This window comes from Chanos chanos, chromosome 3 (genome assembly GCF_902362185.1).
Source record: "Chanos chanos chromosome 3, fChaCha1.1, whole genome shotgun sequence".
NCBI lineage: Eukaryota > Metazoa > Chordata > Actinopteri > Gonorynchiformes > Chanidae > Chanos > Chanos chanos.
The window spans coordinates 40377328-40389189 of NC_044497.1; the positions used below are offsets into that span (position 1 = coordinate 40377328).

General features: G+C 40.5%; 1 protein-coding gene across 1 annotated transcript; it reads left to right on the forward strand.

Annotated features, from left to right (window-relative positions):
• Window positions 1-5448: 5448 nt before the first annotated feature.
• nfil3 (nuclear factor, interleukin 3 regulated) lies at window positions 5449-10747 on the forward strand. The gene is made up of 2 exons (XM_030769578.1): window positions 5449-5551; window positions 9029-10747. The coding sequence occupies exon 2, from the start codon at window positions 9182-9184 to the stop codon at window positions 10580-10582; it is 1401 nt and encodes a 466-aa protein (XP_030625438.1). The 5' UTR covers window positions 5449-5551; window positions 9029-9181; the 3' UTR covers window positions 10583-10747.
• Window positions 10748-11862: the final 1115 nt, after the last annotated feature.

Below are 11862 nucleotides of genomic sequence, written 5' to 3' on the forward strand. Positions count from 1 at the left end.
GTGTACGTTTGGCTTGCTGTTGTGCATGTTGACCATCCAAATTTATTTCAGATCCATGTAAAGAAAGCACAAGAGATACATTGTTTTAGTTTACATTATTGTTAAACGCGAAATCCAGGTTTTCGTTCATTTTCTGTTGTTTTGACACGGGAATAAAACTCCGCGATAAACATGTTAAACTGCACATTTGGAATAATTTTATTTGATATGTGGTACAAAATATTTACCGCATTTTAATATACGCATATGTGAGGATGTGTGCGTCGCGGGGCAGAGAGAGTGATCTGGTACAGGTGAGGGGAGCAACAATATACGGTATAGCTATGGGGAGGAAGAATCCGAGACGCAAAAAATACGCAGTGTCCTTGGGTAAAACCACGACAATTCTGTTCCCCCCGTGACCACAGGCAGATCTAGACTAAAACGTCACATAGATATGGTATAAAAAAAATAGTGGAAAGAGGTACTGATGAGACCAGATTTTCTTTTTGTACAAAACAGGAGAAGTATGTTTAAGAAAAGAAGTACTCGGTTCTCAAACTATTTTTTGCCACACGTGTACATATGAAACACTCATGTATACGCATATATTCATAAAGTTAATATAGAAGCTATTGGCTTGTTTTTATAATTCTGATACATTCTTCTGACATACTGACTTCTGTGCCTGCGAGACCACTTTTAATTCCTAAAGCTATTAACCAGCGAGTGCTGAGTGGGTGTCTTCGTGCGTTGCTAGAGATGTGCAGTAGGCGTGACTTGACACCTGACAAGTATTTTTTCACTGGGGTGACCCGCCGAATTCACTTAACATTGAGAGATTATCTGGAGGTTAGTTTGAGCCATTTGGATATCAACGGCCAGCTTTAACGAGAGACGTATGTGGTCCCCGGCGTCCCTACTAATGCCATCACTGGCCCATTGCGCGCAGTACAACGAAACAAGCGGAGGCAGTCGTCGGAACTCTAACACGCTTAATGCAAAATCCGTTCTTGCGTTTAGATCGAACTCGGTAGTCAGTGCGACAGGTGCAACTCGACGGAAAAGGGAGTTCACACCCGAAGAGCAGAAAGACAGAAATTACTGGCTTAAGCGGAATCGAAATAACGAGGCAGCCAAGAGATCTCGCCAACGCAAGCGAATGGAGGAATACCTTTTAGAGACTCGAGCAGTTGAACTTCTGCGAGAAAACGAGCAGCTGAAGGCAGCACTATCAGCAGTTCAAAACAATAACATGGATGCGAGAAATACACACGACGCTACTTCAGAGAACTCTTCTGTCGGAAACTTGTCTAAATATACAATTCAAGATCTGACACCTCACTCACCTGTTCCGATACCATTTATAGCTACACTTGCGGCGTGCCCCGGTTCAAGTGCTGAATGTTTTTCTCAGAAAGGATTTTCTGATAGATGGGGGCTAGTATACCCACAAACCATCTGCCAAGCGAACCATCTGAACTCGGTCTCTGAAATGCTGCCTAAGATCTGTGTTCCAGGTGAAAGCAATCTACCTACTGTTTCACATATTACGCACATACCTGTCTTGGATAACACATATCAACCTAATGCTGATAGCCACTTAGGATTCACCTTGTGTAACGGCACAAGTTGTGCAAACACATTTCTCGAATGCAATTCGAGTCGAGATGGATCCACTGACCATGCATATCCAATGAGGAGTTCATTACTAAGCGACAGTTTTACTTCCATGCAGCCAAATGAAGTACCTCAGAATTCCTCACGACACCCAGGGACAACAGAGTACGCACACGGGTCGACATCACGGCCTCTTCAAGAGATATCAGAAATGACCAAGAAGGACGAAACTGGAGCTGTGAAACCAACCACTAAAAAGTCGGATTTTGACGCGTTTTTGTCACTTCTACCTCACAAATTGCGATACAAATTTAGGGCGCAACGTGCCGAATACTCCAAAACTACTCCGACAGAAACATACGAGAAAGTAACAACTGATGAAAAGTCTTCGAATGCAACCAAAGGACACACATGTTCCTACTCAGAGGCGCAATGGCAACGTGCAAAATCAGTGGAGCCACTCGACGCAAAAAATGGTCTTGGAGCTGAGGCACAATGGCATTTTTCAAACACAACCCCATTACATGCACCTGAGCCTGCCTCATCAGGAGTCTTCTCACCATCAGGTGCAGCTGGATCACCAAGAGGTTCAGTTGCAACATTTCCCTCTGAGTTGGAGGAAATGAACGAAAATGGACTTTTAAGATATCAATTAGCGTCTCTTTGCACAGAAGTGAATAACTTGAAACAAATGCTTTTAACAAGATCGTCGTGCTGACATCCTATTTTGTCTGAATGTAGAATACATTATACGGAGAGAATAGTGATTTGTTAACTTGTGTTTTATATTCATTTAGTCTATTCATTAATTTGGTCTTCGCGAAAAATATGCCTCATTTTCTCCAAGACTTCTTTAAAACAGATACACAGTACCTATCAATGTTATCCATAAATGTCAAAATGCATTTGACCAGCAGTTACATGTAAAAACCCGAGCTTTCAAAACCGACTCAATTGTTCTTAAAACCGCGCACTCAAAAATGGGTGATCAGTTTAAACATATAAGTTACGTATTATCTGTTTGTCAATAAAATCCAGCAGCTGGATCTCGATTATAACGAAACAGACCTTATTGGTAAATTTTTATCTCACTCGTGGTTGCGCTTCCCTGTGTAAGTATACACCACAGGATGTCGCTCTTTCAAAGTGTTTCACAGACTGCAATCATTGTTGTGTGAACGCCACGCAATTGCTGCAGTTATATCACGTTGAAAATAATTATATCATGTACCACAAAATTGTCATACTTCATTAAAGTTAGCATATCGATGACAGTTTAACTGATTATAGCTCTAAATATACCGAAATATACGAGCAGATGTTAAATTAGAGCACTCTGATATTAATAAAATGAATAAGCGTTATTTGTATAGCGCTTTTTAAAACACACAGTTACAAAGTGCTTTGCTGAGGACGAATACTTCCCTACTGCAGTGCACAGGGGACGTAACGTAAAAATGTCACATGTTCTATATTTTAATGTGTTCCTTGTACAGCTATAGAGTTTTGTGGTTGTTTCTATTCGAAGCCTTTGTTTATTTGCTTGTTTCAGTTACACATGATTGTGATGAAATTTTATCCCAATTTAGCAAATCCATACTATAGGCTTGTTCATCCATGTCTCTTACATATGGTTTTTGTTTCATTAAATGACGGGTACAAAATAGTTATTAAACCTGTTCTCAAGCTTTTTGTGAGAGCCTATAGGCTACGTGTCTTCTAGGTCTGTAAAATTAATAGAATATAAACCTCATGGCCACGTGCAATTAGCCTACTAAACCACAAAAGACTGCGATTTATTTCAATGTAGCCTATTTATATTCTGGCCACAGAAAATACTCGTTTTTTATTAACTAGCAAGTGTCCGTAAAAATCGTAGGCTTATGTCGGGACACTTTAAACACTGATCAGGTAGGCTAATGAGTTTAATCACCGTTCTAAATCAGTGTCCCTCATTCATTAAAAGGCATGTTGGCCTAATCATTACTACAGTGATAAATAACAGCTGTTTGATATAAAATTAAGCTAAGGTACCTCACCCAAACGAGATTAACAAAATGAACAAGGATATTCACATCAGTTGTAGTTTTCTTGGGGGATACAAAACGTAGATATTTTGGCAAAGGTTTTCAATGAGGTCACTCAATGAGTGTAGGCTACATTTCTAAATAGGCTATGTGCTAGACATGTCCCGCATTCACATCGCAAGAAACGTTGCGACTAGTTTAAGTACTGTCAAGAAAATAAACGTTATCACCCCTATCGAGGCATGAAGTTATTTTCAGAATTATTTTTATGACAGATTACGTTACATAAGCAGAGTCATGTTTACAGATGCTGCAGGATACTTTAATTGGGCCATGTCCGCATACCCTTTGAGCTAAGGGCGTAATGCGGGGGCACCAGGAAGCTGTTACCATGACAACACAGGGTTTGTTCTCTGTTTTTATATTAATACTTTCAATTACGAATAAGCAAAATATATAAAACGCATTCAGGGCTGGTTTTTAATCTCTGGTAAGTGTCCATGATATAAGCGGGATAATGGCCTCGGAGGTGTCCAGATACAGGAAAACATAGGACGAAGGGCAGGCAAAGAACTACGTCGCAAAGCGGCTCCTCGGGCATTATCCCTTACATCTCAGCCTACACAAAGAACTTTGTGATGAATGTATGGCAAAAGGCCCATTCAAGTAAAAAGGACACAGACGAAAGTCGGCCTAAACCAAAACAAACAAGTGCTTGTGTCTTTGTAAGCGTAACGGTTTATGAGAAACCCTTTTTACAAATTTTAAACTTTTTCTATCCTTTTGTAATTCAGTAATAGTTATTTAAATTTTCATCTAGTTGACAAATACATATTTTAAAATAACAGTTTGATTGTAATTTTATGCCCTTAAGCACTTTTATCCTTTAAATAGCAATATGAGATTTTAACTTGAATGTTTATCATATTGCAGTTCAAATCGCAATCGCGATACATGTCAAAACAATTGCGATATGATTTTTGAGCAAATCGTGCATCCCCAATGTCTTTTTTATTAACGCGATTATCTCTTTAAAATAAAATGTAATCTGACTCTGTCGGACAGAGGGGGTCAGTATTGCTATTTTGTAAGAGTAGCAAACACGTCATCAAATTTTTAAGACATGTGACATTTGTATAGTCGGTGGTCCGACAGCCTTTTAAAATCATTTTATGGAGAAAGACATATCCACTGAATAGGTATATTTAGTCAATTTAGTTAAGTTTACACCTCCATCAGAAATGCTATCTGAAAACGTTGAAAAAACAAGACTGTCTTACGAAACTGCAAGATCTTACGTCATGCGAACATTTTTGACTCATTGAATATCAGCATCGACAACGATGTGTTTGTTGAACAGTGCATTAACTCTGGTTTGTAGGATAATGAATAAACTACAGTCTTCGTTCGATATTGTGGCGGGTTGGGGGGAGTCGTATTCAGGTTACTACATGAGGGCAACATTTCATTCGGTGAACAAAAAATAAATGTGACGCGAATTATGTTCCATACATGAAAGGGTAGCTGGTAGAGTCCTTACGACTTATGCAACTGATAGACTCCATTAGATCGAGGGCTCTGTGTATTTCGAAGCAGACCTCATTCGTTTGCATCAGACTATTGATATGTCTGCTGTAATAACGAATCATTGGCCCAAATCAGAAAATGCTGGATTCCAATTGGCTGAAAGGGGTGTCACTAACTGCATGCTGCCAATACACTTCTTCACTGACCTACTAACACAGATCCATGAGGCAACAGTCACTCCGGGAGGAAAAAGCTAAGGAGAAACTGGGAAAAGAAACCTCGGAAAAGAACAGTGGAATTGTTCATTTGTGAAAAAGACTTGTCCATCATACGTAAAATGTTTGACACGTCGTTTCCTGAAACAGGCATCTGCAAATTCAGGCTGGTGTTATTTAAAGGTAAATATTGTATTGTGGGATAGTGACTTGTTTGGACTGTTTGCACTGGTGACTGGCGAGGCTTGGTAGCCGTAATGTCTAGGTTGCTATATATCCAGTTTGTTCATAATGGATTGCATTCCCTTTTGTGTCAAGAACTTTTCGTAGTATTTCATCTGTGTAGTTTAACAACGTTCCGATAACATCTTTAGTTTCACAAATTTGTTGACTTTTTACGGGTTTGCTGGTATTTGCTGTCTTGGAAAATATATCTCCAGTATTTCTCCTCCATATCAGCTCTCTGGTTACATATCAGATCTTCTAAGCATTATTCATAAAACAAACGGGATGGCATAGTGACCCAGAATTCGGTGTGGGTGGGTGTATCAGTGCTGCCGACGCTCTGTGACTGGACAAAGTCAATGCTTACTGAAATTTATGTTCATAGTCATATTTATACAGTTGATCGTGAGTTTACAATAGTTCAGTGAACCTGTGCTTTCTGTGAATCTGGAGCAGAAAATCTACATGTGATCTCTCAAATGGGGCCAGATTTACATTATGACATTAGTGTTTTTTAAGCTAAATCTGTCCTCGGATTTTGGTCTCGTACTACCGTGAATTGTTTTTGTTATTTCATTTATGTTTAAACGGAAACCCTGAGCTAAATAATTAGCCTACTCCAGTTAACCTTGCGTAACATGCACAGTAAGACAATTTGCTGGCAGTCAGGGGAGGGCGGCTGATCACGCTTATTTTATAATCCTGACACAATAAGGGAATCTGGGGCATTTAGACATGACGGTGAACATTCCGCCCGAGCTATTTCGCGTCTGTCGAGACACTCTATAACATACTGATCTTTGGCAAACTTTTGGAGCTGCCATTGCCCGAATATCCTGTTCACCTGCAGTAATTTGCCCCGTTGTCAACGTTTGCACGCTCTGACACACCAACCTTCCCGAAGGGCCTGATTTGAGGGCAACAGAAAATTCATCGCATTTTATGGCTCTTTGACGGGTAGACCTAAAACCATGTAAAGTGCGTACCATTTGGTTAAGTAAGGTAAGCTACGGATTTGTAAATATTCACTCATTCCCACTGGGTATTTTTTTGTCTTAGACGCAACCTCACTTCGCCTACTACGATGTAATAGACTTGAGCGTGTTCCAGAGGTGTTAAAAACATTATCTTGCTCGTTGTTCCTTAATATAGCACTACAAGACAGTTTCATTTTAGTGTGTCCCACGATCTTTTCTGTGTTAATCCTATTTGTTTTGATTTTGTTGTTTCTGCTCAACCACGTGTGATGATTATGGCTGGTCGCATTCCTTTGTTCCTTGTGCTTGGGAGGTAGGATACGGGAGCCTGATAGACTCAGTTAAGAGAGCACAGATTGTGAATTTGATGCGGACTCATACTCCCTAAGTCCCGTTAGGCGAAAACACCTCACTAAAATACGTTTAGGCAAAAATACGTGTACACACCACCGCAGAGTTCGGTTCCATCTGCCGCCGATGATCTAGAAACCGTTTGATTCTTTTCGAATAGCATGTTGAAGGTCATTGCCAACCAAACAACCAGTCATCTTAGTTTTCGGCTCTTCTGACTGACCTAGTCCATAAATAATAGATGTGCCTTCTATGCAACACCAAGGGCATAATTCATTTTTATGCAGCACAGAATAATAATATTGTTTGGCTTAATTCTTTTGCTAAATGTCCGTAAGCATGTATTGTTTGCTATAGCTACTTCCTGCGTAACTGGCCGGCGATGACATCATTTGACTAAAGCTTAAATGTGGCCGCGTGCTGTGGCAGCCCCGTTTGAACTACTAGCAGTAAGGCGTGTCATTTTTGTTTCTTCAAAAACCCAAGTTAATTAATCATTAACGGAAAGGAAATAAACTCAGTATTTTGGCTCAACATTATCTCTTCTTTTTTTAAGAGGTCTTCTTTCTATGCACAGTTTCATTTGACAATAGGCTAGCGTGTTTTGGCATGTCAAATAATGCTTCCACACAGTAAAACGAATTACCTTAAGTGCTTGTATAGTCTACAAATCAAAGATGCAAAAGATAGACCTAGATAGACTTTGAGCCTCGATATTGATAAGAAAAGTCCTTTTGTTTTCCTTCATCAGTATAATCAAATTAACATAACTCTGAGATTCCATTCTGACAAAACTTTAAATGGCCATTTTTGCCAGTTGCCCACAGTTAGTTGTAATGAAACTGAAAATGGCATTAGTTATTTAACATTAACTTATGAATGAGTCTCAAATTATAAGTTAACTAGCAACTGATCACAAAGTAATCAAATGGAAAGAATGTATCTGAGAGACAGCAAATCCTCGTGGCTCAAAAGGACAGGGAAATGTAAGCTCCAAGACCACAAATCACTGTCTTGGAGAAAACCACATGAATGATGCCCTAAGCCTGATTCACGTTCATATGATAGTGGACATAATCATGATATGTATCTAATTGTTTTTCTTTTACCGGTGCCGTGGCTATTATTTTCCCTTCATCATGCTCAAATTCCTTTTTTTTTTTTTTTTTTGGAACTGTGATTTGGGTAACTATGGCTCATGGCTTGTGGATGTCTGGGGCCAGAATGCCATGTTGTATGTGCTTCAGTTGGTGCACATACTTTCTCTCAAAGTGTGATGTATAATTGTCTCCTCTCAGATGTTCTTCACAGGGTCTTTGATTGTACTCTTTTAGCCATAAGTCAGTTTGTTAAGTGTTTGCTTAGAGAAACTGAAAGATGTTTGTGATCATCGATTTGTCCTCTGGGGTTGTGTAGTGCTGACTGCACCTGGCTCAGAGAGAGAGAGAGACTAGGGGGTTAAAAGAAGATTCAAATAAGATAGATGTGTTTATTATTTACTTAATAACTTTGTAATACACACATCAGCTCTCACATATGAGAACTGCCAGTGTCAGCATATGTATTATTTCATACCCTAGTCTTTGTTGTGTAACTTAGTTGATGATAATTTAGACCTTTAATTTAGCTGTCACCAGCATAAATTGTTGACTGTGTTAGATATCCACATCTGGTCTAGCATACATAATACTAAGCATTTAAGCAAACAAAAATCTTCTTGCTCAAGGCTATTCTACCTTGCTGTAAACTAAATTTAACCAGTAAGCTACACTTCAAGCTTCCTTACTGCTTGTCTATGCGTGCTTTATAAGTGATAGTGACGGTCCATCAGACCAAGTCAAATTTGTGACTAATGAAAGGCACCAGAAGCTGTTTTGTACTGGAAACTGTTGAGAAAAATATGCATAACATGTCAACTTTTGTAAGCGTTTACAGATAAAAGATGCTTACATTTTATTATTTGCCAATACTTATTTGTAATTTGTGTGGCTGCCATGACAAAACCTTACCGACACAAATATCGCGAGGGCAGATTAGTATTACTTAAAAGTGGTTGTGGTGTTCTGTCTACTTTCTTAACAATGTTTTTTTTTCCTTTTCTCATCAGATATTCCACAAGGCACAAGTCACTGACCGGATATATTCTTAGTTAAAGGATACACATGACATCTGCACCACTGGGCATACGATAAGGAAATGTCTGCTCATTGTGAGTGAGCACTAATGAGCTTATGTAACCTAGATCACACCATTGTGTAATATGCAGGCCATTAAGAAAGAGCCTTCATCCAGCGCGTCCTACAGTGGTGAGGATGCCCTGGTTCTGGCAGTGGCCTTGCAGGGGGCAGACAGAGACTTGATAGGGCACAAACTGTCTACCCTTCCCTTCAAGGCTAAGACCACAGCCTGTCGCAGAAAACGAGAGTTTATCCCAGAGGAAAAGAAGGATAAACTGTACTGGGAGAGGAGGCGCAAGAACAATGAAGCGGCCAAGCGTTCGCGGGAGAAGCGACGGCTCAATGATATGGTGCTGGAGAACAAGCTTATGGCCCTAGGTGAGGAGAACGCCTCTCTCAAAGCAGAGCTACTCTCCCTCAAGCTTAAGTTTGGACTGGTGAGCTCAGCAGCCTATGCTCAGGAGGTGCAGAAGATCTCCAGCTCCACTGCTTCACTTTACCAGGACTTTGTTTCACCGGGCACTGCCAAATGTTCTTTTCCTAGAGAGCTGGAGCCAGCAAGACTGGGCAGTAGTTGCATATCAGTCATTAAGCATTCACCTCATAGCACCCTATCAGATGGGTCCGATGCCAGCACTATAACCCAAAGCAGCCCTCTGATGAACATCTGCAGGACTCCAGAGGTCATCAAACAGGAGCCGATGGAGAGCAGTAGTTATGCAAGAGATAGATCCAGCCCATATGAACTGTACAGGAACTACCTGACCAGCCCTTTTACTGGAAGCTACTCCCAGCCCTCCCCATTCCTACAGATCACCAGGTCATCCAGCAACTCACCTCGTACTTCAGATGGTGATGATGGGGCTGTGAGCAAGTCCTCAGATGGAGAGGATGAACAGCAGGTTCCGAAAGGCCCCATGACTACAACAGTTGACCCAAAGAGTGTCATTGTCTCAACTCTCAAAGTGCCAGACGCCAGCGCGTCAGCTCTCCCCCACAAACTCCGGATCAAAGCTCGGGCAATCCAGATAAAAGTGGAGGCTATTGATCCTGACTATGACTCCTCAGGGAAGTCCTCCTCTCCCATCGATATGTCTACAAGGGATTGCTATCAGATGGGTCCGAGCACCACACCCGAGTACATTCAGTCATCCCTTAGCCCTCTGTCCCTGCAGGTCACTAATGTCCAAGACTGGGCCCACCCGCCAGAGCACTGGCATAAAGACCACAGGGAGGCAGTACCAGCTGACTCAAAGAAAAGACTGTGCTCCGATTCTCCAGTCCCCATTACTAATAAACTCATTTTTGACCTTAAAGATGGTTCCTACACCAGTGCAGACTCTGAGAACTTGTACTTGAAACAGGGCATTGCTGACCTGTCAGCAGAGGTGGCCTCCCTGAAAAGACTCATCACAACACGGCAGGGGTCTGTTATCGAGTCCACCAAAAACACTACGGAACATGACCTGGTAAAAGGATGTTAATCAAATTGAGGGCCCTCTGTTTGCACAGCACCTGTTTTCATTGTGTTTGCTACAGCACTGTGCGGTGGATAATGGTGTCAAAAGCTGCAGTTAGATGAGATGAATGGTGTTTTGTGCACTTACTGTGTTGTAGTTTGGCGTGTCCTCTTGATAACTCCATCTGTAGCCCAGAAGCCAAAATGACAGGCTACTGTACATGCAAATTTGTTGTTATCTTCTTCTTAAGATTTGTTGTACAATGTAAGTTTTTTTGTTTGTTTGTTTACAATAAATGTATGTAAGCACTGAAAGACTGTTCCGTGTTTTATTCTCCTTACAATGTTTGGGGAAAATATAGCTTTCTGACTGTTCTCTATCATGATGGGTTGGGAACAAAATATATTAATCCAAATTGTCTATCTGATATTTTTATGTACTGGTCTTTGGCTATATCTTGTTGAAAAGAGTAACTTGCCACTACATGTAATGTTGTTCAACTGTTTGGAAAGACCTATAGGCCCGCAAGACATTCCATCACAGGCAAGTTTGAAATGAAAAGGTATCAAGGAGAAAGTTGAAGTGAGCACTGTTGCAGACAATTAAGATTTCAAAATATGATTCTAAAAACAATGTGGCATCATGTGTAACAAGAATCATGAAATATTATTAGCAAAGAACCTTCTATTCAGATGTAATTGTAAACAAAGAGTATTACCAGTTGGACCAGTTCAGGGTTATGATATGTAAACAATGTTACCTTTGTCATTGATCTTAACTTTAGCAAACAGCTGTGAGTCCTAGATTCTGCTAAATTTAGAATGTACAATTAAAAACATTATGCCCCCCCCCCCCCCCCCCCCCCCCCCCCCCCCCCCCCCCCCAGAAGAGGTACGCGCTTCCTCCATCTATTAAACCAGTCGCGTCTATACTATTGGTCGTAAAGTGAGGTCATGTACCGCATCCAGAGGTCTGTATCATCACTGAGAAAGGCCGCTATTGTGCAATAAGAGGCAAAGACCCTGGCTGAGACTGACATGCACTCTGACTGAAAAGGTTTTGTTCAAACGTCTTTCAAAAGCAGATAAATCTCTTTCTCTGGATCTTATTTTTAACCATTTCTATTGATTAATGTGTAATAACATTTACTTCTGTCCACAGCAAGAATATTTGGAATATCATGTCTCACTCTATTATAATGATAATAAACTGGTGATGTATTCTGATTTATATAGCAGTTAAATTCATATTTCAATTACTTTTTTGTGGTTACCTATACTGGAGTACCGCCGGTTTGAGGCATG